This window comes from Prunus avium, chromosome 1 (genome assembly GCF_965620075.1).
Source record: "Prunus avium chromosome 1, drPruAviu1.hap1.1, whole genome shotgun sequence".
Taxonomy (NCBI): domain Eukaryota; kingdom Viridiplantae; phylum Streptophyta; class Magnoliopsida; order Rosales; family Rosaceae; genus Prunus; species Prunus avium.
The window spans coordinates 51,250,467-51,277,628 of NC_142284.1; the positions used below are offsets into that span (position 1 = coordinate 51,250,467).

General features: G+C 35.8%; 4 protein-coding genes across 5 annotated transcripts; all 4 read right to left on the reverse strand.

The window, feature by feature from the left end:
* On the reverse strand, nucleotides 1-2,442 carry LOC110769558 (patatin-like protein 2). Its single transcript, XM_088246854.1, has 7 exons — nucleotides 2,221-2,442; nucleotides 1,638-1,819; nucleotides 1,321-1,510; nucleotides 1,074-1,235; nucleotides 682-984; nucleotides 406-578; nucleotides 1-297 (listed from the first exon to the last, which is right to left on the reverse strand). The coding sequence occupies exons 1-7, from the start codon at nucleotides 2,353-2,355 to the stop codon at nucleotides 219-221; spliced, it is 1,224 nt and encodes a 407-aa protein (XP_088102980.1). The 5' UTR covers nucleotides 2,356-2,442; the 3' UTR covers nucleotides 1-218.
* A 2,626-nt stretch (nucleotides 2,443-5,068) lies between these two features.
* LOC110769554 (patatin-like protein 2) lies at nucleotides 5,069-7,716 on the reverse strand. Of its 2 annotated transcripts, none has more exons than XM_021973550.2 (7): nucleotides 7,531-7,716; nucleotides 7,221-7,402; nucleotides 6,602-6,788; nucleotides 6,354-6,515; nucleotides 5,817-6,122; nucleotides 5,508-5,680; nucleotides 5,069-5,407 (listed from the first exon to the last, which is right to left on the reverse strand). In XM_021973550.2, exons 1-7 carry the CDS (start codon nucleotides 7,669-7,671, stop codon nucleotides 5,350-5,352), a joined length of 1,209 nt encoding a protein of 402 aa, XP_021829242.1. In that variant the 5' UTR covers nucleotides 7,672-7,716; the 3' UTR covers nucleotides 5,069-5,349. The 2 variants fall into 2 exon arrangements, with proteins under 2 accessions (XP_021829242.1, XP_088103162.1); XM_088247036.1 differs by having other exon boundaries at nucleotides 6,602-6,794.
* Nucleotides 7,717-9,910: 2,194 nt separating this feature from the next.
* LOC110769556 (patatin-like protein 2) lies at nucleotides 9,911-12,348 on the reverse strand. Its single transcript, XM_021973551.2, has 7 exons — nucleotides 12,102-12,348; nucleotides 11,801-11,982; nucleotides 11,531-11,720; nucleotides 11,277-11,438; nucleotides 10,718-11,020; nucleotides 10,437-10,609; nucleotides 9,911-10,318 (listed from the first exon to the last, which is right to left on the reverse strand). The coding sequence occupies exons 1-7, from the start codon at nucleotides 12,231-12,233 to the stop codon at nucleotides 10,252-10,254; spliced, it is 1,209 nt and encodes a 402-aa protein (XP_021829243.2). The 5' UTR covers nucleotides 12,234-12,348; the 3' UTR covers nucleotides 9,911-10,251.
* A 1,519-nt stretch (nucleotides 12,349-13,867) lies between these two features.
* On the reverse strand, nucleotides 13,868-14,830 carry LOC148297984 (uncharacterized). Its single transcript, XM_088249261.1, has 2 exons — nucleotides 14,156-14,830; nucleotides 13,868-13,999 (listed from the first exon to the last, which is right to left on the reverse strand). Exons 1-2 carry the CDS (start codon nucleotides 14,828-14,830, stop codon nucleotides 13,868-13,870), a joined length of 807 nt encoding a protein of 268 aa, XP_088105387.1.
* Nucleotides 14,831-27,162: the final 12,332 nt, after the last annotated feature.

The following is a 27,162-nucleotide window of genomic DNA, read 5'->3' on the forward strand; positions in this document are numbered from 1 at the left end:
TGCAATACTTAAATTTCATTGATAGAGAAGAATGAATACATCTCTGTTACATTGATATCCCACCCCACCTGGGATTTATTCAGATACATAAAGAATATTAAAGAATCGTGTGATGGATCATTTGCTCCCATACCTCAAAAATTACAATTTTAATTTACTACTTGAACAATAATAAATGGAAGAATTCATCATGAGCTGTGAACATAATATGTGTATGATCAGTTGGGTTTTGGAGTATGTTCCTGGGGCGACCTCGCGAGACGAAGCCACTTCTCTTCAGAGAGTAGTTTTGCAAACCTGCAAGTAAGTTACAGATTTTAATTTTTGGATGAATTACTAGAGAAAATTATTAGCACATAGATTGTGGAATAATATTAATATTGGCAATTAATATATGATGCATACCTTGTAAGAGCCTCTTCATTAGTTTCATGATTACAAGCCTCAAATTTGCCTGTGTCCAAATTAACCCTGGAAACTGGCTGTTTCAATAGGCCTTCACCAACTTTCACAAGACTGTCCAAATTCTTCTCTGTTGCTACATCCACAGAAGCTACATCCCCTTGTAGCTTGTCATCCTGCGGGTGTTTTTTTTTTTTTTTTCAAAAATGTGCCTATGTTAATAAATTTGTTTTTGCATGTTATTAATCAAATTGAGAGAATTGATTAAAATAAGTATACCTCAATTCGAAGGTAGTTTTTCTCGGAGTGAAGGGCTTGGAAAACCACAGAAAGGTTAAGATCAACCATATCTGCGCTACCGTAGCTGAAAACATTAATGATTGGGGTGGAACCACCGCTGGTTAACCAATTCAACAAGCCCCATTTAGCTGCATCATGTGCATTGTACTTCACCTCATCTTTTGGTGAGCCAGTTCCTAATGATATCACCAGAAATCGGCCATAGTCCATAGGTTTTATAGGGAAGAAGTCGGAGCTCCCCTTGATTATTGCCTTTGTCACTTCACCAATAGCAAGCAAAGTCTGAAACAAGGACACATCTTGAAGTCATTTTTCTGAACCGGATTAAAAAGACTTTAATATTCAATATTCGGTTGTTTTATATTATGTACCGGATTATTTGCAGCCACTCCACCATCGATAAGGTTAAATTCTTTAACGTTTCCTTCACCGTCCTTGGTTTTGAAATAATGAGCTGGAAGATAAGTTGGTGCTGCTGAGGTTCCAATGCATATGTCTGAGAGTAAGGCATCAAAGCATGGCTTATGGTTCACCTGAAAACCACATATATATGATTAGTCAATGTTTGCTGGAAAAGATGAACTTGAGGAAGAAAGAAGTGAATAGCAGAAGGTGAACCTCAAAGCTGGAAAAGATTGTTGGCTGGAGACTCCTTATGTCAAATGTAGGAATCACAACGTTAGTCAATGTTTGGTGCAGTTTTTTGTCACCCAGTTTTTGCCTCACCAAGCTATGTAGATACTTCCCGTTGTATTTTGGTCCTGTTAGAGCTTTGATAATCTTTGTAACATGAGGAAACAACGGAAACCTGTTGTTTAAAACATTAAGCTTGTATTTAGTTTACTATTTAGAAAATATTTATTCGACCAAAAAAAAAATATATATTTATATCAAAAAATGTAGCAATCTGCAAATTAAAGTTATGTAAACATTACGTCTTCTGGGGGAAGATTTTAGGGCACTCATTAAGGTAGAATTCCTTAATATCATTGGCAGCGAACAGAGGACGGTTGTTCTCATCCGGGGCTGTGAGCATGGCAGTCACAAGACCACCTGTACTTGTTCCTGCAATCACATCAAAATAATCTGCCAGTCTTGCATCCTCGCCATCCAGCTTCTGCAAAATGATCAATAACATTAGTATCCTTTAGCAACAGTGTAGCTGTGGTAAAAAGTTAGAGAGTATTGTAAGACAGATGCTGGACATGTGAATATCTTACACATGTATATGCATGCACGTGCCAAGGAGAAGAAGATAAATATTTATGTATACGAGCTTTTAAAGCTTAAAGCATCCAACCCCAAATTAATTGGTAACGGTGGATGGAGAAGTCTTGCATTTTATGTAGTGTGATCGATGCAAGACTTGGAATAAACAACATGAGGTTATGTATCCCCAAAAACAATAGCAGTGCCGGATGCATACATCGCAAATGAATCTATGCATTGTGAAATACAAGTCATAAACCATATATACCCCCACACAAAGATAACCTAATAGTAAAATTCTTATTCTACCTGAAGCTCGGATTCTAGGAAAGCAAGGATAGTTCCTGGGATAAGCCCTCTTATTCCACCCCCATCAATGCTTAGAACAGTGATTAGGTTTCCATAAGTTGGGGGCTGTAGGGGTATACTTTTGGTTCTTTCCATGAGAGACTTGAGAGTTTGAGTTGCTGTTAGAGATAGAAAGAGCTAGAGAGAAAGAGAGTCTGAAGTTAATTATTAGAAGAGGGATTTGGACAATAGCTTGCTAGAGTTCTTTGGTGAATTCTCCTTTGAGAGAAGTGGAGGTATTTATAGATTCCCATTGCACACACATTTTCCAGGATTCACCCAAGTCAATGGATTATGCCCCCCAAAAAAGTGATTGAATAAAGCACAATGTCAAGGGATGAATGTGATTCAAAGTTTTGACCCGGTTGATATTTTTCGTGGATATGGCTCAAGTTGGAGGCATGTTTTCTAAGCAAGGAAATGACATATAATTATTAAAAGATATATTTAGTCATATACTCATTCTTAGCACTAATGATATAGATAAACCCTACACCATTTAATTTCTGTAAACAAACCAAAGAAAAACTCAAAAAATGACAGCTGACCCTATTGAATTTAATTTTGATTATTAAATTACTTTGATGAGGTTTTGAGTGTTTTGGGTTCTTTTATGAGGTTTTGGGGTTGGGCTTGTTTTAAGAAATCAATGGTTATTTTGTAATTTATAATAAGTTAAAAGCCTATTTGTTATGGGTGTGTTTCTAAAGCCCATTTCACATAGGTTTTTTTTATATAATTTGGCCCCTATATTGGGTATAATAGTGAACACTAGTAAAAAAAGTGGTGACAATCACCATTATTTGGTAACATTTGTGGCCGTGACAAAAGGCATTAGTCACCTTTTTTGACTTTTTTTGGTGACTAAAAAGGCTTTTAATCACATTTTTTGCTTTTTTTAGTGACTAAAGCCTTTAGTAACCCCACAACAGTCACCAAATAATGCCCTGTTTCTACAACAAACATGTTCATTGCTCCCCAAGCTATATGCCATGGACAAGACAAATATGCGAGAGTTCTAGAATTGTAGGTGAGAACTCATGAGACTTGTAGGTGAAAATGATTAGGTGAAACAATTGAGGTTAGCAAATGCACAGGAAACAGCTTGTTAGGTCAAATCCTGCATTGCTCATGAACTGCCCAACCTCTAAAGTAACCTCTATCAAGCAACTGGTCCTGCTTCTGATTATAATTAATTAATATCAGGTTCTTTTGTGTGGACAACATACTAGGAAGGCACCATAAGATCTTGGTGCTGCGTTCAAGGATTAGCAGAAAATTAAATCATATAACGCGTTGCAAATGCTTTGATTCGTAAAAGGCGGCGATGATCAACGATAGGATAGCAGGCCAAGAAGGTCAATTAGGATAACTATTCCAAAGTACTTGCACAAAATCAAAATTTGAATGGTCTACCATTCAATTAAACTATGTCTGCACGATGATAAGAGATGTATGGTACACTACATCAAGCACCATGCTCATAATTTAATCATATCATTCTATGGCCGTAGTTTTTCCTGTACCTTGATTAGGGTGGACATTATGTTTTAGTACCTATCTTACACTCAACCGTACACAATAATAATTGCGGACAACATCAGGACATCATCTCCAATTACACAGTATTCTGTAAATAGAGAAAAGAAAAACATTTTGCTTCATTTTCTGAATTTTTCACTGCACTAAACAGATTTTTGTATGTTTTCATTTCTTCTCACCTCCCTTTACTTATAATTTTGATTGAGCATGGTTTTTGCAAGCAAACTAACTCAGAGAGCTGAGGTAACCAGCATGACAGCAGGACGTCAGCATTGAAGAACAGACTCTCTACAGAAGCCTAAGCTTCCAGAGGTTAGCTGAAGTTAATCCTCCAGCTCAGCTCCTAATGTCAATTAAGAATTAACTCCATTTCTAATCTTATCCAGAAGTGATGTAATCCTTCTTCTGCTCCTGATCAATTGAATTGAAAAAACTCTTACGTACGTAATGAAGAATTCTTTCCTGCATTAAGTCTCATTCAAGTTCTTGTACTTTTCATCAGATTTTCCCCATATGAAAACAGCTCAAATCTTAATTACGTTCCATGAGGTGACCCGAAGATATAAGAATGATATGCCTATAATTTGAAGATCAATCTACACTGAAAGTGAATTTTCCATTGTCTTTCTTAGAGCTTATATACACCAGTTAGTTTGATGTCCAGACATTCACCATGCATCATGACTGAGTTGAGAGAAAAGAACTCAGAAATGCAAAATTTTCATAAGAATCTGCAACAGACTTTTTATTCTCCAGCTTGATGTCATGATTAGGAAAATTGTGTACCGCACGGCTGTAATCGAAGTCAGAAGTCAATTCTGCAGAACAGTATTATAAGCATTTCCAGGCCAATATGCTAAATGTTTTACAATTAGTTTTGCTGATTAAAAAACCTTATTCTTTTCCTTTTTGTTCAAGTGATAAAGCAATCGAACTAGCAGCCCCTGCTGAGGCTCTTGATCACATCACAAGTTGGTGACATATTCCATTGCGTTCATGCGATACTAAAAATCAAAACCTCAACTTTTAGCTTTTGCATTATTCTGATTTTGAGACATAAAATACTACTAAAAAATAGTATTGATTGAAGTTAACTCTTGCATAAATGGCAGCCACATAGAAGAAAATCATTAAAGGACTAGTCTTCATTAACTTGAACTACAAGTTGTCTTCAAAAGTAGAATTCCAACAAGGTCCGTACAACCCACGGAAGTAGAAAATGTTAAACATGCAGGAGATTGACTATATAAAATGATTATCAACAGAATTTTAAAATTTATTTAATTTCTTTTATTTTGGCCAAACATGAGAAGACAAAGTTTCAACCACCCTATGAAAGTTCCCCTGGCATACAAAATGATTAATACTTTTAGAGGGATGACTTCAAATTTGGACAATTTTCTATCTGGATACAACCCACAAGTCTCAAGCATACTTTATTGCATTAGTTTTATTCATCTCATACCGCCTTATTTTATTCATTTAACAAAGGAAGAAAAAAAAACACTGAAAATCTCAAACTGCATCACAAATATTTGCCATGGGGTTCTAAGATGATGAGGCTTGATCACGAAGGTGCTTCTCTTGAGAGAGCAGCTTTGCGAACCTGCATACGGGTTAAAGAAAAACTGTTCTGTGTTATTATGTGACAGAAGCCATAAGAAGGGTTTAATTGACAAGCTAAGCTAGAATATATAATTTCACACCTTGTAAGAGCTTGTTCATTGGTCTCATGTTTCGATGGTCCAAAACTACCCGTCTCTAAATTCACCTTTGACACCGGTTTCTTCAGCAACTCTTCTCCAATCTTTGCAAGATTTTCCAGATTCTCCTTCGTGGAATTATCAACAGAGGAGACTTCCCCTTTCAATGTATCATCCTGCAATTTTAACCAAGACTAAATGTACTTAGTTTTCAGCAATTTCATTTTCCAGCTAGACTACATAACAACATACATATAATAAAATTAAGGCACCAAATGGTTATGAGACTGATTGAGCAATGTCTACGAATACCTGAATTCGAAGGTAATTTTTTTCGGATTCCAGGCTTTTGAAAACCACAGACATATGCAAGTCTACTAAATCTGCACTTGCTTGAGTGAAGACATCAACTAATGGGGTAGAATGGTCACTTACTAACCAACCAAACACTCCCCATCTGGATGCTTCATTTGCAGTGTACTTCTCTTCAACTTTAGGAGAACCTGTTCCCACTGATAGTACCAGTAGTCTACCATAATGATCAGCTGCTTTTATAGAATTGAAATCTGGGCTTTTCCTGTGAATCTCTTTTGTCACTTCTCCAATAGCAATTAAAGTCTAGGTGTTGATCACAATAATTGAACACAGCATTACTATAGTTGTAGGACCAAAAAAATAAACACCCAAAAAGGAAAAAGATTGTTTAGTATAGGGTACCAATATGCTACACTATCGATGTTGTGCCGATATTTTGTTGATACTTAATCAATAATATTCGACAACATATCAGATACTGTAGATTTTGATACCCGTTACCAAACCCAACACTATCATCAAATTTATATTCACCGGATTGTTAGCAGCTACACCACCATCAACAAGATTGAATTTTTCCACCTTTCCTGCAGAGTCTTTGGTTTCAAAATAGTGGGCAGGAAAATAAGTTGGGGCAGCGGAAGTTCCAATGCCTATATCTGACAGTAAGGCATTGAGGTATGGCTTGCGCTTCACCTAAAACCAAGTATTAATTAAGTACAATATATATTGCCCTTAATTTTGAGAAATTTCAGACATAAAAAATTGGGTTGATCAACAACCTCAAAGCTGGAGAAGATGGTGGGCTGGAGTCGCTTGATGTCAAAAGTTGGGATTACAACGTTGGTCAATGTTTGTTGACATCTTTTGTTTCCCAGTTTTTGCTTAAGGAGATTATGGAGATACTTGCCATCGTACCTTGGTCCAAACACTACTTTGATCATTTTGGCGACTGAAGCAAGTGGCCAACTGTTGCTTATGCAGAATATAGGAGTGTGTAAGACAATAATCAACACTAATACGATATAAATGGTAGTAAATTAACACATTTTTCTGAATGCCAATGCTCCAAGCCCCACATTAATTCGTCATTAGTGTCTGCATAATATGTGATTTAAAGATCCAATTATCAATTGTTAGTTAATTTGTTAACTAGTTGCTTGGGCTCATGTTGTTACATAGGATATTACAATCCAACCCATTTGTTCTATACATACAGGCTTGGGCTTTCTGGGATAGTGCTCATGAGCTGAACATGGTACATAATGGGGCTATGAATATCAGGATTAGAATTCAGGTACATCATGCGTCGACCAAAAGCTGAATTATATCATGATTAAAGTGTGTGATTATAAATGACAAAGAACTAAAAAAAGATTTGTTAAGTCTATTATATATTACCTCCCTTGAGGAAAAATTTTAGGGCCGTTATCAAAATAGAAGGACTTGATATCTTTGGCAGCATACATAGGGCGATTGTTGTCATTGGGTGCAGTTAGCATGATGGTCAACAGACCACCTGTGCTTGTCCCTGCAACTACATCGAAGTAATCTGCAACTCTTGCTTCCTCACCATCTAGCTTCTGCATGCATGGACACCATGAAAACGAAAACTGCATCTTAAATTCTCAAGTAAAAATGGATCTCTAATTAATTACTGTAATTTTAACATTATATATATATAGCATTGAGAGTACGAGAATTGTATAACCTGTAACTCGGACTCTAAAAAGGCAACTATAATTCCTGGAATAATTCCTCTAATTCCACCTCCATCAATGCTCAGAACTGTAATGAACTTTCCATGAGTAGGAGCTTTTAGGGTTCCTAACTTTGTTTTTTCCACCTCCATTGGTTTTTAATGCGCAAGTATTATGGAAATATATTAAATAATTGTTGAATTGTTGAGACATTCTATCTGTATATATATTACTCCATGGAAAAGAGGAACCCAACAATCTGGATTAGTGGGACTAATCATTCTAAATGTGACCTATATGAATAGTGGGTTCTAGCTTGGACATGATATGTGAACAAATTATGCGTGCACAATTGGAAATATTGCGCCATTGACGATAACAACTCTTGAGTGCCATTTCCTCAAGTGGTGAGTGCTCTTCGTTTGGCAGAGAAAAGATGGCAACTTTTGGCACCACCCCATGCAAGAATTGTAGGTGAAACTATGAGAATTGTAGGTGAGAACAATTTGGTGATCACGCATGAGCATTTGCTCATGTAATCTTGATTTCGGTACCTAACTAAAATGATTGGCAGTGTGCGTTTGAAACCTAGGTTTTCAGACAAGTAGTGTGTGGCATCTCCATAAATTAATGAAGAGCATTTTAATTTTCCTTTTGAAACTTAATTAGGTTTATTTGTTTCTCCCCCAAACGAGGGTAAGTGATGATGATGATAAATAAAACATTGGCCGAAAGGAGTTATGATTTTAGTCCATGTAGCTTGAGGGAAGTAATTTAGTCCATATACATACTTTCAGTTGTCATGATTTTATGCACACATGTAGTTTACTAATTGTTGCAATTCAAACACAATGACTTGATTTTATCAAATTTTGTTTACACTATTAGCTCACGAGTGACATATATGAAGGTAATTAAATTGCAGTACTTCTTGAGTGTAAAAACACCAAAACATGCCTTTCACATTCAAATTTTCATGAAAAATATGGCAAAGTGCATTAGTAAAATACATAGGGTTAAATCTTGACAAACTAATAATTGACCAAAATGAAAGTTGACTACGTAATATATTTGAGAATGTTTCTTACTTTCTGAACTTTTGAAGAGTTTTTCTTTTGGAGATAAGATTGCATAAGACCGTGTGGTTAGCTAATCGCCAACAATAAAATATAATTATGATGAATGAAACGTCCAGAAAATGAGTATTAATTTATAGATTTTTGTGGCGCTTGGAATTTGGATTATGTGTTGTTGTAACTTGTTTATCTCGTACACTTTAGAACCAGTTCAAACTTCAAAACCCTCATGGGATTTTACATAAACTTTCTGTTCCTGTCATGCCGCCATATTTTACCACTTAATAATATTAAACTCCAGAAAAAGCACCGATCAAGCGAAGAGATTAATTCATGAAGAAATGATCATCCTCCCTCAGCTTGATGAAGAAGACAATGCCACATCAACATTAATAGCTTAATTTCTATCAACAATTAGTATAACTTGTTTTGTTATTGATAGTCAAATCATCATTCCCTAAATACGAGCTTTTGATGTTAACCCAAAACTTAACCCATATATATACAAGTAACTCCAATTTCACCTTCCTTGATCTCCTCATGTAGGTTTTTTTTTTAATTTTTTTTAATTTTATTTTATAAATTTATGAACACTCCTCAAGTAGTCTTTAAACCTTCTTTATTTATTATTCGAAAAACTTATAAAAATATGTGAACAATTTTGTTTCGATAACTTTGTGTTGAGTTAATTGGACCAAGATTACTGCGCCGGAACTACCATGCACAGGACTTTGACTAAGAAAATTCCCATCCCAAGTCCAAACCCTTTATCATTCAACACAAGGTAAATTTATCATTTGTAGACTCTTCTAACCATCTTACAACTCCTTTTTTTTATATTATTTTTTTATACAAAAGATAATGGGGAGGGAAGATTTTTCGAACAAAAAAAAAATTAACAGGTAGGGAAGATTCGAATACAGGACATTGGCGGTTGTATGGATAACTATTCTTAACCACTTGAATTACAAACTCTTTATACCTTTATTTATCTATATATATAAAGCAAAATACGGAGAATGGTGAAACATTCAAAATACCATAAAATGCCCTTGGTTAATGCAAACATTAAGAATTGAAATTATTAATTAAATGAGGATAATATGGTAAATTCACACTTTGTCATATTTAAAAAATTAAAATTAAAAGAAAAATAAGATAATGAATCCTATTTTTATGGAACACAACTACCCATTATCTTTTTTAATTCTAAAATTTAATTTTTTTTTTTAAAAAGCCTCTCGCAGGCGTGGAAGCGTGTGCGGAGAGGCTAGTATACTTTAAACGATTAAGGATGGTGTAGAGATAACAACAATAATAACAAAATAAAATATTTTTATTGATGTTCCCACAACCAAATTAAAGAATTTGAAAGAAAGAATGTATATGTATACATCTATTTACATTCATATCCCGCCTGGGATTTATTCAAACACACACAATATTAAAAGAAGGGATCAAGGTATGATGGGATCATTTTGCCCCCATACACTTGACCTTACAACAATTTATTATAATTTACAATTTTCCAAACGATTCTAAATGAAATAATCAATAGTTGTTTATATACTTGGATCGATCAGGGTAATATATATATATATATATATATATATATATATATATATATATATATATATATATATATCAGTGGGAGCTTTAAGCAAGCCCATTATTCAATGTTTCTTGGCGAAGACGCTTCTCCTCAGAGAGTAGTTTTGCAACCCTGCAAATTATAATTAAGTTAAAGTTAAACCTTTCCATTAATTAATTACTATGTTACTATGTCTATATATATATTATGCATGTGGATTTATATAAGTGTGTGATATATATATATATACCTTCTAAGAGCCTCTTCATTCGTCTCATGATTAGAAGCCTCAAACCTGCCACTGTCCAAATTAACCCTGGAAACTCGTTCTTTCAATAGGCCTTCTCCAACTGTGACAAGACGGGCCAAGTTCTTCTTTGTGGCTACATCCACAGAAGACACCGTCCCATGAAGCGTGTCATCCTGCGTACACATACAAGTCAATATAAATATGTAACCCTAATCTAATTATCATAAGAAATTAGATTACCATCCTTAAATAAGATGTTTTTCTTTTTCATTAAAGAGTACCTGAATTCGAAGATAGTAATCCTCTGAGTGGAGGGCTTGGAAAACTCCAGAAAGGTGAAGATCAACCATATCGGCACTTGCTTGACTGAACACATTGATGATTGGGGTGGTGCCACCGCTGGTTAACCAGTTCAAGAGGCCCCATTTGGCTGCAGAATGTGCATTGTATTTCAGTTCAGCTTTTGATGTGCCAGTTCCTAATGATATCACCAGAAATCGTCCATAGTCCACTGGTTTCACAGGAAAGAAGTCCGGATTCGACTTCTTTATTTCATTTGTTACTTCACAAATAGCAAGTAAAGTCTGCAAGGGCAAGCAAAAGTATTTAACATCAAGTTTACCGTAAATGAACCTTACATATATATATATATATATATATAGTAAAATATTCTCTTTCCATACTATTTAATTACTCGTTTGTATATGTTGCGTTGTTAGACTACAAATCTGAACTTCACATTCAAAATGGTTCAAATTAACAGTCTGCTAACATGAGAAGAGAGTACTATTAATACATTAATACTAATATTATAATGGATCATTTAATTATAATACGTACCGGATTATTTGCAGCCATGCCACCATCTATGAGGTTAAATTCTCTAGTTTGTCCAAATTCGTCCTTGGTTTCAAAATAATGAGCTGGAAGAAAAGTTGGTGCTGCTGAGGTTCCAATGCATACGTCAGAGAGCAAGGCATCATAGCATGGGTTATGCCTTACCTGGTCAACCAAATAGAGAACATGTTAGATTATTATATAGGTAATTTTCTTAATTATTTATAATTAGAGATGATGAAGAAATGATGAAGTACCCTAAAGCTGGAGAAGACAGTGGGCTGGAGATTCTTGATGTCAAATGTGGGAATGACAACATTAGTCAGTGTTTGGTGCATCTTTTTGTCGCCCAGTTTTTGCCTAATCAAGCCATGTAGATACTTGCCATCGTATTTTGGTCCTGCCAGAGCTTTGATGATCTTTCTAGTATAACGAAACAAAGGAAACCTGTCGTCCAAAACATTGAAGCAAAAGTTATTTATACTGTGAAATATATATATATATATTAATTATGGATTAGTACGTACTTCTTTTGGGGGAAGATTTTAGGGCAGTGAGTCATGTAAAAGTCGCTAATATCTTTGGCAGAAAACAGTGGGCGGTTATCCTCATTTGGGGTTGTGAGCATGGCCGTCACAAGACCACCTGTGCTTGTTCCTGCAACCACATCAAAGTAGTCGGCGATTCTTGCATCTTCACCGTCAAGCTTCTGCAACACATCAAAAACATTAATATAAATTCAGGGAAAAGAGATTCGAATTTTAGACCTCTTCGAATAAACTGAAGATAAGTGCCACTAAACCTAAAAAAAGATTAAGACTATAATACCTGAAGTTCGGATTCAAGGAAAGAGAGGATGGTTGCGGGGATGAGCCCTCTTATGCCGCCACCATCGATGCTGAGAATTGTGATCATCTTTCCATAGCTTGGGGGAACTACGATACTGTTGTTTCTTTCCATGAGATGAGAGAGGGTATAAGGGAGGTTTCTGATGGATGAACTTTGTAAGCTAATGAGAAGACTTAAGAGAACAAATCAAAGAATAGGTAGCTAGAGAGTTGTTGGGTTGGTTCTGAGTTCCCCTTTTGAGAGATTTTGTGTTGCTATTTATAGCCTCTAATACTTAACTTGTTGGTGCATGTAATTACACATCTTCCAGGAAACAACTGAAGCCCATAACGTTGAAGATGATGATCCGCCAGCTCAGCTAATCAACAGTGTTAATCATAATTAATTTAGTTCTAACCGTACTTTGTATATAGGCATGTGTAACACAAGAAATGTAGCTCATATATCCTTGAGGCTCTTGAGTATTATGAAGAGTTCTTTCTGAATGAGATATTGACTTGGAGAGATATGGGACCATTAAATTAATAATATCATGGAAAAACATGAAACAGAAGTGAAATTCAACGAATGAATTTAATTATATATTACTATCACTTTTCTTTTTGGCCAAACAAATATTAGATAAATGTTATCCAAACAAATGAGCGTATAGATTGTGCTTTCTAATTTAGACTGTTCTCTATCGGCGTGGAAAATAATTATTGAATCGTGCCGCCTCTTTTTATTCATTCAACCACACACCAAAAAGACAGAAAAATCCAATCTCTGGCTATACCTTGCGTCAACCAATTGGATCATATATATATATATGCCAATAGCCAATTCAACAATCAGCTTGACCCATTGACCCATTGATCCCCATGACAAATAAATGTAACATGTAACCTACAACAGAACTTATCCAATTTTAATATGACTTGGTCAATCCTACATACAATGAACTGTAACATCACGTAGTAGTGTGCACAAACAAAATTCTATTTTTTCCTTGCACTTGTACCAAACTTTTCAAGTAATTTATTTCAACACTAGTCATTTTTCAAGCACCCAAGTAATTTGTACCATTCTTCTTCTGCCATTAAAGGAATAGAAAAGACTTATAAAATTCCCCGACTCTCTCTCTTTCTGTCACTATAACATTCAATTCCTTGGGGACTATAAACCTGGGGCGTAAGAAAATAAAGAACAATTTTGCTACGCTTCAACAGCCATGGTCAGCAATATTCTCGAAACTGGGCCAGCCTAGGCTCCATCTAGCAGCCAAACATGTGCTCAGCTTCTTCAATCAACTGGGCTGGGCCTATACTAGGCCCAATTTTCAGGCCTAATTTTGAGGCCCATACCATTAATTCAGGTAGAGGTTCGCATATCCCACAAGAAATTCGTCATTTGTAGACCCTTCTTACCGTCTCCCAACTCCTTTTTATACTCCCACTTCCCGTATAAATCGCCAAATTTCCTCCCGCCATGGAAATCCTCCCTCCTCCCAACTTCATTCTTCTCTTCAATCCTTTTTTCTCTTTATTTTCTTTTCTTTTCTTTTCCCCCATAAAGACCTAAACATTCCCCAGAATCCCCAATCCACAATTCCAAAATGATACTCCGCCTCTGTTACCGAACCCGTCGCTACTGCCACTACCTCTTCCCTCATCACCGTCGTCGCCATAATCTTGGCCCTTCATTTTCCTCTTCCGCTTCCAGAAACCCCAACGAACGCCTCAACAATCTCCAAAATTCCAATCAAGTCACACAGCCACTGCCAATCCTCCACCGCCGTTTAAACCCTCTCGCTCCTCTCCCCACCGCCTCAACTCTCCCTCGCACCATTGACGATAACCAGGGACGGATCCAGGAATTTTCCTTGCAGGGGTCAATGTCTAAAAGGGTAAAAACTTTCTATACAAAAATAAACTCATAAAAATGAGAAGATAATTTATAATTCATAATTAATAGAAAAAACCACATTACAATTGTCCACGACGAGTTTTCATATTCTGAAAACGTCCCATAATAGTTTCATTATCAATACTAACAAACACATCTTTCTCAATATAAACAAGTAAGCTATCACTCAACCATTGATCTCCCATTCGGTTGCGAAGTGGACCTTTGACAACATTCATAGCAGAAAATGCTCTCTCCACCGAAGCAGTCGCAACCGGTAAAGTTAAGGCTAATGTCAGAAGCAAATAGACATAATTAAATGTTCTATGCAACCCTTTCTCCACCATTTTTCTTGCAAGGCCACCGATCCCTTTCAATTGAGAATAATCACTTCTTGTACGCATATGATGAATATAAATCCCAAGTTGATCTTCAAGTGCCAAGAGGTCTCGAGGAGTAAATTCTTGAGGATAAAATTCAGCAAAACGAAGAAGCTTTTGTTTGTCAAAAGCTATGAATGAATCATTCGGACTCAAACATGCCAAACAAAGAAGCAACTCAGTATTTACCTCACTAAAGCGATGATTTAACTCCGCAAGTTGCCACTCAATGATTTGAATAAAGATGTCCACACGATAATGATGGATTTTTGTTATTCTAGGAGCTTTGCGATGTGATCTCCAATTAGCTACATATGCATCATCCATGTTTGGAACCTCAATATCATGTTTGCCACAAAAGGAATATACTTGATCAAGCAAGGCTTCAAATCCATTGTCTCTCATATTTTGTAGTGCATCCTTGCAATCTTTGACTAAAGACATTGCATTCCCAATATCTTGGTCTTTCCTTTGTAATGCTTGGTCATTCCCAATATTAAACAAATCCCTAATTTATTCAAACTAATCAAAATAAAATCACAACAACTAATAAAACAATAATAGATAAGAATCTTCGTAAATTAACAAACACAAAAACTAATCCAATATACCAAGATATAATCTAACTAAAGCATATACAATCTAATTATTAAAAAGCCATAATTTATTTAAACTAACTAACCAAAATAAAAACTCAACAAAATAACTAATCAACATCAAGAGAATAAAAAACATATAAGAATATTAATTAATTAATGAAAGCACAAAGAGATTAGAAATTAAGATAACATACTTTCAAATTTGATGGAAAATGACAAATCCACCTTTGAAATCAAATTGAAGTTGGGGCTGATTTTTTTGCTTTGTTGCTGCCACTTTGAGGGTGTCGTCGTCGCCGGTGCCGGATGGGTGGATTAGAGAAGCCCTTCGTTGGATTGGGTGAAGATTGGTTCAATATGATAAGGGGTTTGGGGATTTAGGGTTTGACATTAGGAAAAATGGAGCTGAAACTGAAATGGGGAGGGGAGGTATCGGGTTGTCTCTGTTAAACAGAGTATGCGCCCAGTTTTTTTTATTAAAAAAATCCATTAGTTGAACGACGTCGTTTTGAAGTTGAGGAGGAAAAAAAAAAAAGAGTGCGCAAGCAGCGCTGCGCGCTGGAGAAGCAGAGACCAAAGTTCTTTGGGGACTTTCATCAAACAGCTTGCAGGGGTCAATTTTCTCCCCTTCTATGGCAGATTTCAGAGGTTGCAGGGGTCACTTGACCACCCTTGCTCCTCTGTAGATCCGTCCCTGACGATAACAACTCTTGAGTGCCATTTCCTCAAGTGGTGAGTGCTCTTCGTTTGGCAGTGTGCGTTTGAAACCTAGGTTTTCAGACAAGTAGTGTGTGGCATCTCCAAAAATTAATGATGAGCATTTTAATTTTCCTTTTGAAACTTAATTAGGTTTAAATTTGTTTATCCCCTAAACGAGACTACGTGATGATGATGATAAATAAAAAATTGGCCGAAAGGAGTTATGATTTTAGTCCATGTAGCTTGAGTAGGGACGGACAATAGGCATGGCTAACTTGGGCTACAGCACAGGTGCCTTTTTCTTTTTCCAGCCCATAAAAAAATTATAGCCCAGTCAGTGATCTATTAAGGTGCTATCTTATTTCCATTTATTTTTATATTAATCCATTTACTTAAGTTTACAATGTAAATAAGGAAGTACCCCCTATTTGGATTCAAATAAAAATACTAAAAAATCAAATTCACACCACATCAAAATATGAAAAATCGGTTTTAGTACAAAATAAGATTTAGGCTAAAAATGATGGCTCATTAAGTCAATATATACTTCATACTAAAATCCCATAAAATCAAGTTTTCTTATTTGATGTGTAAGGAATAAAAGCCGCCAAAAATTATCTTGAGAAAATGATTATTCTGAAAAACTATTTTTTATACTTAGCCAATATTTTTTCATAAAACAATTTTTCATGTATTATTATTTATTGTTATCAATGAAATTACATTATACAGTCGAGTTTTCTATCTACTTAGTATGTTTATATGTAAGTTAAATTTAGCCCAGTCAAATTTGAAATCTTGGATCCGGCCCTGAGCTTGAGGGAAGTAATTTAGTCCATATACATACTTTCAGTTGTCGTGATTTTACGCACATGTAGTTTACTAATTGTTGCAATTCAAACATAAGGACTTAATTTTATCAAATGTTGTTTACACAATTAGCTCACGAGTGACATATATGAAGGTAATTAAATTGCAGTACTTCTTTCCTTTCACATTCAAATTTTCATGCAAAATATGGGAAAGTGCATTAGTAAAATATATAGGGTTAAATCATGACAAACTAAATTGACCAAAATGAAAGTTGACTACGTAATATTTGAGAATGTTTCTTACTTTCTGAACTTTTGAAGAGTTTTTCTTTTGGAGATAAGATTGCATGCGACCGTGTGGTTAGCTAATCGCCAACAATAAAATATAAATGATGAATGAAACGTCCAGAAAATGAGTATCAATTTGTATATCTCGTACATTTTAGAACCAGTTCAAACTTCAAAACCCTCGTGGGATTTTACATAAACTTTCTGTTTCTGTCATGCCGCCATATTTTACCACTTAATAATATTAAACTCCAGAAAAAGCACCGATCAAGCGAAGAGATTAATTCATGAAGAAATGATCATCCTACCTCAGCTTGATGAAGAAGACAATGCCACCTCATCCTTGCCCTAGATTGTTCTGGGTTATAACTTAGGCTAACAGAACATTCAAAATAATTATTTGTGTTTATACCAAAATGAACAGCCAATAAGAACAAGACACGTTGACAAAATCGAGCCTGGTCATGGTTGCCTTCGGCACCTAACCTACCGATCCACCGACTAGGGCAACTCCCTTTTTCATTACACGTGGCATGCTCACAATCGATGTCCACAGTCCCATATCGAAATTCTAAACAATATGCACACCTCCTAAGGTCTATAAAAGAGGACAACCGTCCCAAAATAGAGGTAATCAGAACTAATGGCATACAAGCCTATTGATATGTCATTTTAATTTATTAAACCCGAACTTACTTAAGCATCGGAGAGCCTTCGGCCGATACCACACCGGTGCCCTAGGCCTTACCGAGCATCTTTCTTTTTCACAAATCACGCGCTCTACCGAGGCCCAAAGGATTCCGAAGGCCCAAATATCTCTAAGTTGAGCTCAAGAGTGCTGAACCACTTTTTCGCATAAACAATTTGTTTCAACATTAATAGCTTAATTTCTATCAATAATTAGTATAACTTGTTTTGTTATTGATAGTCAAATCATCATTCCCTAAATACGAGCTTTTGATGTTAACCTAAAACTTAACTCATATATATACATGTAATTCCAATTTCATCCTCCTTGATCTCCCCATGTAGGTTTTTATTTATTTATTATTTTTATAAATTTATGAACACTCCTCAAGTAGTCTTTTAAACCTTCTTTATTTTTATTTATTTTTTTTTATTACAAGGAGGGCGAAGCCCAAGCAAAACCCAAAAAAAAAACTACATTGGGACAAGCCTAGCAGTGCTCATCCTAACAGAGTCATTTGCCAAGAGGCTTACAATAGAAGGAGGGGGAAGATCAACAACATGATAACCCAAATTGGAACTTTGACCAATATGTGCCATATTGTCAGCATCAATGTTTTGTTCTCTATAAATATGAGAAATGGAACACTCCCAGTCACGCAATAGCATGTCTTTGCAGCTATGGATGAGGCTAGAGATAGGGTGACTAGGCCTAGTCTCTCCCTTAATTAAGGAGACAACAGTAAAAGAGTCACACTCCACTTTAATTTTTCGGATACCTTCACTCCACGTAAGGAGTAAATCTCTGAAAACACCCCATAATTCAGCTTCATGGATTTTACCACACCCCAAATTTGTGACAAAGCCCTTAATCCATCCACCCGTAGAATCCCTTATGATCACTACCAAAAAAAAAAAAAAAAAAAAAAAAAGGTCTTTTGCGACAAACTTTATTCGATGGCCCCTAAATATCGTCGCAAAAGGTCATTTTTTCGACTAAAAACGTCGGTCGTCGGAAATATGTCAATATGATACATTTTATTTTCGACTATTAATGTACCCTCGGAAAAAGTCTCTATGGATGTCGGAAATACATTGTTTTTAGGCGAGAAGCCTTGGCGCCAGCTGTATTACTGACAAAACGCATGGCCATCGAAATTGTCATGGTTATTTCTAAGGGGCGGTTTTTGAAAATATGTCTTCTCGGTAATGAGTCTATATTTCCGAGGGCAATTATGTGCGGTCAGAAATAATTGCATTTTACCGACGACATGTTTTGCTTGTCAAAAATAGTTGTCGATTTCCGACGAATAATTTTTGTTGTCGGAAGTAAATTTTCATTTCCGATTGCAATTAACCGCTTTCAGAAATAGTTATTATTTGCTATGGCATATAACTTGCATCGGAAAAAGTCATCGAAAAAATTGAAAGCATGGGTTAAAAAAGTATAAGAGAAATTTTTATTTTTATTTTTTTGGAATGCCAATAACAACTATATTGAATTTGTAATGCATGGCTCAAATTAAAAGTAACTTAATAAGAAAACGAGCAAATATCTAAATTCAACAAAGACACAACACTTAGAGAGAAAATTACCTAAGCAAAAGCCTTTTTTTAAAAAAAAAAAATTTCCCAAAAAGAAAACTTAAACGATCTGACATAGAAAAGCAATATCCATTGCCCAGACGAAATCCTGAATACAAGGTTAAAGAAAAGTGAAAGGAAAGTTCAAATATCCTAAAAATAAGTCTTAAGCGCTTAATTTGCCTTTAACATTGTTCAAGGAAGTCAAATCCCGAACCCCTAATCTCTTAACTAAGTTACAAATTAAGGATCATGTAACAATGCGCTCTTGACTTCTCTCTCTCCTCCTGTGTATAAGCCCAAATCCCTTACCACCATCTGTGTCTGTGTTTCTCTCCTTTCACCTTCCTTCCTCCACTCCAAAACATTGCAAAAATAAAATAAAAAATAAAAACACAAATAATTATTAAACGGACCAAACTAAGAATTCGTTGTAACATATGTGACATGTAATTAGTTTACCTAAAAATTAACTGAATTTATTTCATGAAATTCATGCAGTGTCGCAAGACAATGCAGCTTTGATCCTCTCCACAGTGCAAGCAATCAGATTGTTAACTATTGCCATTGACCCGAGAGAGAGCTTGGCGATCGGGGCAAAATCAACTAGAATCTGAAAGGCAACAATGAGAAGGGAACCACCAGAGCCAGAATCCCCCACGCCTCCTCCATCTGGAAGGATGGCAAAGCCAGAAGGAAGAAGGGCAACATAGTCAGGGTAACTCCCATTTAGTACCACATTCATGGCAACAATGTCCACTGGAGCATAAATCACAAAAGAAGCTGTTTGGTCTGTGCAGCTCTCTTGCAGTATTAGCATGTTGCTCTGCCTTGAATTCGCACTCTACAAAATTATGTTCAGATGAACAAACATTGTCGGAAATAAATTTAGTCCTCGGAAATAGTATTTCAAACAAGATTTGTTGTCAGAAAAGTTTGGTCGGAAACAACAAAAGCTCGTCGTATAAGAAATAGTTCCGACTAACTTCGAATTATTTTCCGACAATGTTGGTATATCGGAAATACTAAATTATCATTGTTTGCCAAATTAGTTTTCGACGACGTCATAATATTTACAACACACATCGCTGGTCGAAAAAAAAAACTTTTCTGATGGCTCGTCGAAAATGTACCTTTTTCGATGATCGCTTTTCCGACGCCGTCCGACGGCCATCTACTCTCGGAATAACGTTTTTCCGACAAAAAACTGGTATTTCCGACATCGTTTTGCCTTTTCAAAAAAGGTTTTTTTTTGTAGTGGATGCCTCCAGCACTAATAGATCCCATCTCACCCATACAACTGCCATCCACATTAATTTTAAAACAGCCAGCACAAGGAGGAGACCAATGTAACTTAAGAATTTGTTTGGAGGCCTTAGAATTCCTGGAGCGGTTAGCCACCAGCCACTCCCTAGTAAACTGAATGATTGGAATGTGGGGCCAATGAGGAGGAGTAAAGTTGTCATCAAACACTTTCTTACATCGCCATTTCCAACAAAACCACAGGGAGGCCAAGAATAGAGAGGACCAAGAGATACCTTGCATGCAGCTGAAACTAGCCTTAATATTGATGAAAAGCCAGTCCTTAAAATCCATAGAGAAAGAGTGAGCAATTTGATTAGGAATGGAATTCCACATTCTAGCCGCATGACTACACCTGCGAAAAAGATGGTCCAAAGACTCCATGGAAAAGTTGCAACAAGGGCAATTAGGATTGGAAGCTAAGTTCCTTCTAACACGTTGGACATTAGTTAGGAGCTTACCTTGAAACAGCAGCCAAACAAAGGTTTTTATTTTAGGAGGAACATGCAGCTTCCAAATAATATCCCAATTTCAAGTATGATTAGTCTCCTCAGTAAACAAAGAGTGATAAGCCGTTTTCACTGAAAATTCACCATTGGAGGTAAGCTGCCAAATACAAGAGTCCACCTCACTATGATTAAAACCTACATGAATACAATGAATTTTCTGCACCACATCCAAAGGGAGACAACCCAGAAGCCAATTGGTGTTCCACCCTTGCTCGGTGAGGAAATCACTCACAGTCCACTCAAGCAAGTCATCAGAAAGGGAAATGGTGGCGAAGTTCTCAAGAGGCCCACAACCTACCCAATTATCTTTCCAAAACAAGATATTGTCACCATTACCAACTCTCCATTTAAGCCCTTTAGAGACAATTTGAGAACCGAATAGAATACCTCTCCAAGTACTAGAGCAATTAAGGAATTTGAGATTTGGGGCAGCAAGCAAACTTTGATCTTTTAGATGCTTTCCATTAAGAACTTGATTTGAGGATTAATATCACAATTGAGATTACCCAACTCAAAAGTCTCTAATCTAGGAAAAAGCTGGGGGAGATCAGCATTAGAGTACCTCATTGTTTGAACAGCAAAAAGAGTCTTGAAATAATCAACAATGATATTTTCCATTTCTTTTTTATCATTAGTCCACGTACCTTGAGCATTAGTAAGGCCTTCCAGTTTGTTCCTTCTTTCTACGAATAATGGTAGACAGGCTAAACCTTCTTTATTAATTATTCGAAAAACTTTTAAAAATATGTGAACAATTTTGTTTCGATAACTTTGTGTTGAGTTAATTGGACCAAGATTACTGCGCCGGAACTACCGTGCACAGGACTTTGACTAAGAAAATTCCCATCCCAAGTCCAAACCCTTTATCATTCAACACAAGGTAAATTTATCATTTGTAGACTCTTCTAACCATCTTACAACTCCTTTTTTTTATATTATTTTTTTATACAAAAGATAATGAGGAGGGAAGATTTTTCAAACAGGAAAAAAATTAACAGGTAGGGAAGATTCGAATACAGGACATTGGCGGTTGTATGGATAACTATTCTTAACCACTTGAATTACAAACTCTTTATACCTTTATTTATCTATATATATAAAGCAAAATACGGAGAATGGTGAAACATTCAAAATACCATAAAATGCCCTTGGTTAATGCAAACATTAAGAATTGAAATTATTAATTAAATGAGGATAATATGATAAATTCACACTTTTTCATATTTAAAAAATTAAAATTAAAAGAAAAATCAGATAATGAATCCTATTTTTATGGAACACAACTACCCATTATCTTTTTTAATTCTAAAATTTAAATTTTTTTTTAAAAAAGCCTCCCGCAGGCGTGAAAGCGTGTGCGGAGAGGCTAGTATACTTTAAACGATTAAGGATGGTGTAGAGATAACAACAATATATAATAACAAAATAAAATATTTTTATTGATGTTCCCACAACCAAATTAAAGAATTTGAAAGAAAGAATGTATATGTATACATCTATTTACATTCATATCCCGCCTGGGATTTATTCAAACACACACAATATTAAAAGAAGGGATCAAGGTATGATGGGATCATTTTGCCCCCATACACTTGACCTTACAACAATTTATTATAATTTACAATTTTCCAAACGATTCTAAATGAAATAATCAATAGTTGTTTATATACTTGGATCGATCAGGGTAATATATATATATCAGTGGGCAAGGATTGAAATATCGGCCGATACACTGATATATTTGCCGATATATAGGTATTTTCAACTGTCGACACCGATATTGGGGGGTAAGGCCATATCTTCCCCTATATCGACGATATATCCCCGATAAGTGCGATATCCCCGATATTTTGCCGATATCCCCGATATTTCCCGATATCCATAACAGAATCCAAAAAAAATTTAGAAGTTTTGAAGGCAATTGAAGCAAATTGAAACCCAAAAATAGCTAATCCTTGCCCAGAACCCTATATTTATTAATATGAAGAATCTATGCACAGTCCACTGCCCACATACCTCCAATCCATCTGAAGAGGACATAACGATCAATTTTTGATATATGAGCATAGGAACTAGACCTAGTACTAACTCAAATGAATCTTATGATGGATACAGTATGTCATGTCTGATTATAGTGTAACTAGTTATGGAGCTCAAGATGATGAAACAGATTATGGACCTACTAGTTGGGTTAATCCTAACTATCCCATATATGGGAGGATAGTAGGGAGCTCAAGAGAGGCCTATGTGCACCATGTTCAAACATGGCTTACAAACTGCTCGGGTTACATGACTTGGTATGACTATTATATGAATCTAGATACTTGTTCCTCATTGTTTGAACCTCATAGGAGCTCTTCATATTTGTGGATGGACACTTATCTAAATTGTAATCCAATGTTTAAGCAAACTATGGATTTATGCATGGTTTATTCATTCTAATCAACATTTTATTTTCAAACTTTTCATTAACGCGCATTACATACCACTTATATTTCATCATATGTTTATCTTATTATTAGTAAATTTTGAGTTTTATTTGTTCAATATATTCATTGATAATTTACATAACATCTATGAAAGTTTTACACTAAAATTATGTGTTTCAATGCCTATATCTATCATTTTTGTTGATTTTTTCCCGATACCTAAAACGATAATGATATATCCCCCGAAATATCCGTAAATTGGAGGCCCGATATTATCTGCACAGTCGATATTTTAATCCTTGTCAGCGGGAGCTTTAAGCAAGCCCATTATTCAACGTTTCTTGGCGAAGACGCTTCTCCTCAGAGAGTAGTTTTGCAACCCTGCAAATTATAGAATTGATGATATTTGTCAATTGGTAGATAAGTTCTATCCGCAAGACTTTGAAGATCATGAGAAGATAGGTTTGAGAAGACAACTTCAACATTTTGAGAGTGACGTCGTTAGACTTCCAGAGTTCAAAAACTTGTCAACAATTTCTGATCTATCTCAATGGATGGTAACGACTAGAAGATCAACTACATATCCACTTGTTTATAGAGTGGTTGTGCTTGTGCTTACTCTTCCTGTTTCTACAGCAACTGCAAAGCGATCATTTTCTGCTATGCGTATAGTAAAAACTAGGCTTCGTAACAAGATGGAAGATGAATTTCTCACAGACTCTTTGATTATGTACATCGAAAGGGAAATTGCAGAAAAGTTTAGCACTGACTCAATCATAGATGGTTTTCGAGATATGAAAGAACGACGAGTGTTATTTTGATACCTAATTGAATAAACAATTATTTTCTGCCTTTAATTTTTCCAAACATTGTTAAGGTTGAAAAAGTGAAATTTTTTAATGTCTTGTTTGGTTTATATATTGGCCCCCCAACACATAAATTCCTGGCAACGCCACTGCTCGTGGGATTTTACATAAACTTTCTGTTTCTGTCATGCCGCCATATTTTACCACTTAATAATATTAAACTCCAGAAAAAGCACCGATCAAGCGAAGAGATTAATTCATGAAGAAATGATCATCCTACCTCAGCTTGATGAAGAAGACAATGCCACCTCATCCTTGCCCTAGATTGTTCTGGGTTATAACTTAGGCTAACAAAACTTTCAAAATAATTATTTGTGTTTATACCAAAATGAACAGCCAATAAGAACAAGACACGTTGACAAAATCGAGCCTGGTCATGGTTGCCTTCGGCACCTAACCTACCGATCCACCGACTAGGGCAACTCCCTTTTTCATTACACGTGGCATGCTCACAATCGATATCCACAGTCCCACATCGAAATTCTAAACAATATGCACACCTCCCAAGGTCTATAAAAGAGGACAACCGTCCCAAAATATAGGTAATCAGAACTAATGGCATACAAGCCTATTGATCTGTCAGTTTAATTTACTAAACTCGAACTTACTTAAGCTTCAGAGAGCCTTCGGCCGATACCACACCGGTGCCCTAGGCCTTACCGAGCGTCTTTCTTTTTCGCAGATCACGCGCTCTACCGAGGCCCAAAGGATTCTGAAGGCCCAAATATCTCTAAGTTGAGCTCAAGAGTGCTGAACCACTTTTTCGCATAAACAATTTGTTTCAACATTAATAGCTTAATTTCTATCAACAATTAGTATAACTTGTTTTGTTATTGATAGTCAAATCATCATTCCCTAAATACGAGCTTTTGATGTTAACCTAAAACTTAACTCATATATATACATGTAATTCCAATTTCACCCTCCTTGATCTCCTCATGTAGGTTTTTATTTATTTATTATTTTTATAAATTTATGAACACTACTCAAGTAGTCTTTTAAACCTTCTTTATTTTTATTTATTTTTTCGATTACAAGGAGGGCGAAGCCCAAACAAAAAAAAAAAAAAACTACATTGGGACAAGCCTAGCAGTTGTCATCCTAATAGAGTCATTTGCCAAGAGGCTTACAATAGAAGGAGGGGGAAGATCAACAACATGATAACCCAAATTGGAACTTTGACCAATATGTGCCATATGGTCAACAGCAATGTTTTGTTCTCTATAAATATGAGAAATGGAACACTCCCAGTCACGCAATAGCATGTCTTTGCAGCTATGGATGAGGCTAGAGAGAGGGTGACTAGGCCTAGTCTCTCCCTTAATTAAAGAGACAACAGTAAAAGAGTCACACTCCACTTTAATTTTTCGAATACCTTCATTCCACGTAAGGAGTAAATCTCTGAAAACACCCCATAATTCAGCTTCATGGATTTTACCACACCCCAAATTTGTGACAAAACCCTTAATCCATCCACCCGTAGAATCCCTTATGATCACTACCCAAAAACAAAAAAAAAAAAGGTCTTTTGCGACAAACTTTATTCGATGGCCCCTAAATATCGTCGCAAAAGGTCATTTTTTCGACTAAAAACGTCGGTCGTCGGAAATATGTCAATATGATACATTTTATTTCCGACTATTAATGTACCCTTGGAAAAAGTCTCTATGGATGTCGGAAATACATTGTTTTTAGGTGGGAAGCCTTGGCGCCAGCTATATTACCGACAAAACGCGTGGCCGTCGGAATTGTCATGGTTATTTCTGAAGGGCGGTTTTTGAAAATATGTCTTCTCGATAATGAGTCTATATTTCCGAGGGCAATTATGTGCGGTTAGAAATAATTGCATTTTACCAACGACATGTTTTGCTTGTCAAAACTAGTTGTCGATTTCCGACAAATAATTTTTATTGTCGGAAGTAAATTTTCATTTCCAATTGCAATTAACCGCTTTCATAAATAGTTATTATTTGCTATGGCATATAACTTGCATCGGAAAAAGTCATCGAAAAAATTGAAAGCATGGGTTAAAAAAGTATAACAGAAATATATATATATTTTTTTTGAATGCCAATAACAACTATATTGAATTTGTAATGCATGGCTCAAATTAAAAGTAACTTAATAAGAAAACGAGCAAATATCTAAATTCAACAAAGACACAACACTTGGAGAGAAAATTACCTAAGCAAAAGCCTTTTTTTTTATAAAAAAAAAATTCCCAAAATGAAAACTTAAACGATCTGACATAGAAAAGCAATATCCATTGCCCAGACGAAATCCTGAATACAAGGTTAAAGAAAAGTGAAGGGAAAGTTCAAATATCCTAAAAATAAGGTCTTAAGTGCTTAATTTGCCTTTAACATTGTTCGAGGAAGTCAAATCCCGAACCCCTAATCTCTTAACTAAGTTACAAATTAAGGATCATGTAACCGTTCACCATTGGAGGTAAGCTGCCAAATACAAGAGTCCACCTCACTATGATTAAAACCTACATGAATACTGTGGGAACCGAATTAAATCACCCTAGGTCAAATAATTCCTTCCATTTGGGGATTATTTGACATAATTGGGAGTTACTCAATTTAATTGGGAGTTACCCAATTAAATTGGCAATTACCTAATTAAAATGGGGATTGATTTGATTCCTACCCTAATTAGGGATTTGATTTAAATCAAATAAATCAAATCCCTAATTAATCAAATCTCACCTAATCAGGGAGGAATAATTCCTTTCCTTCTACGAAATTATTCCTCTGAAACCCTAGCCTCCGAGGCCCCTATAAATACCTAGCTACACACAAGGGTTAAGGTATGTCTAAATTCCTACTGAAACTCTGCAGAAATTATCCCTCACAAACCATAGCCACCATCTTCTTTCTCTCTCTCACACACAAGGCTCCGGCCTCCACACACGGCTCCGGCCACCCGGTTTTCCTTGAAACACTTATCCTAACTTAGGCATCGGAGGGCCTTTGGCCAACACCCCCCAGGTGTGGTC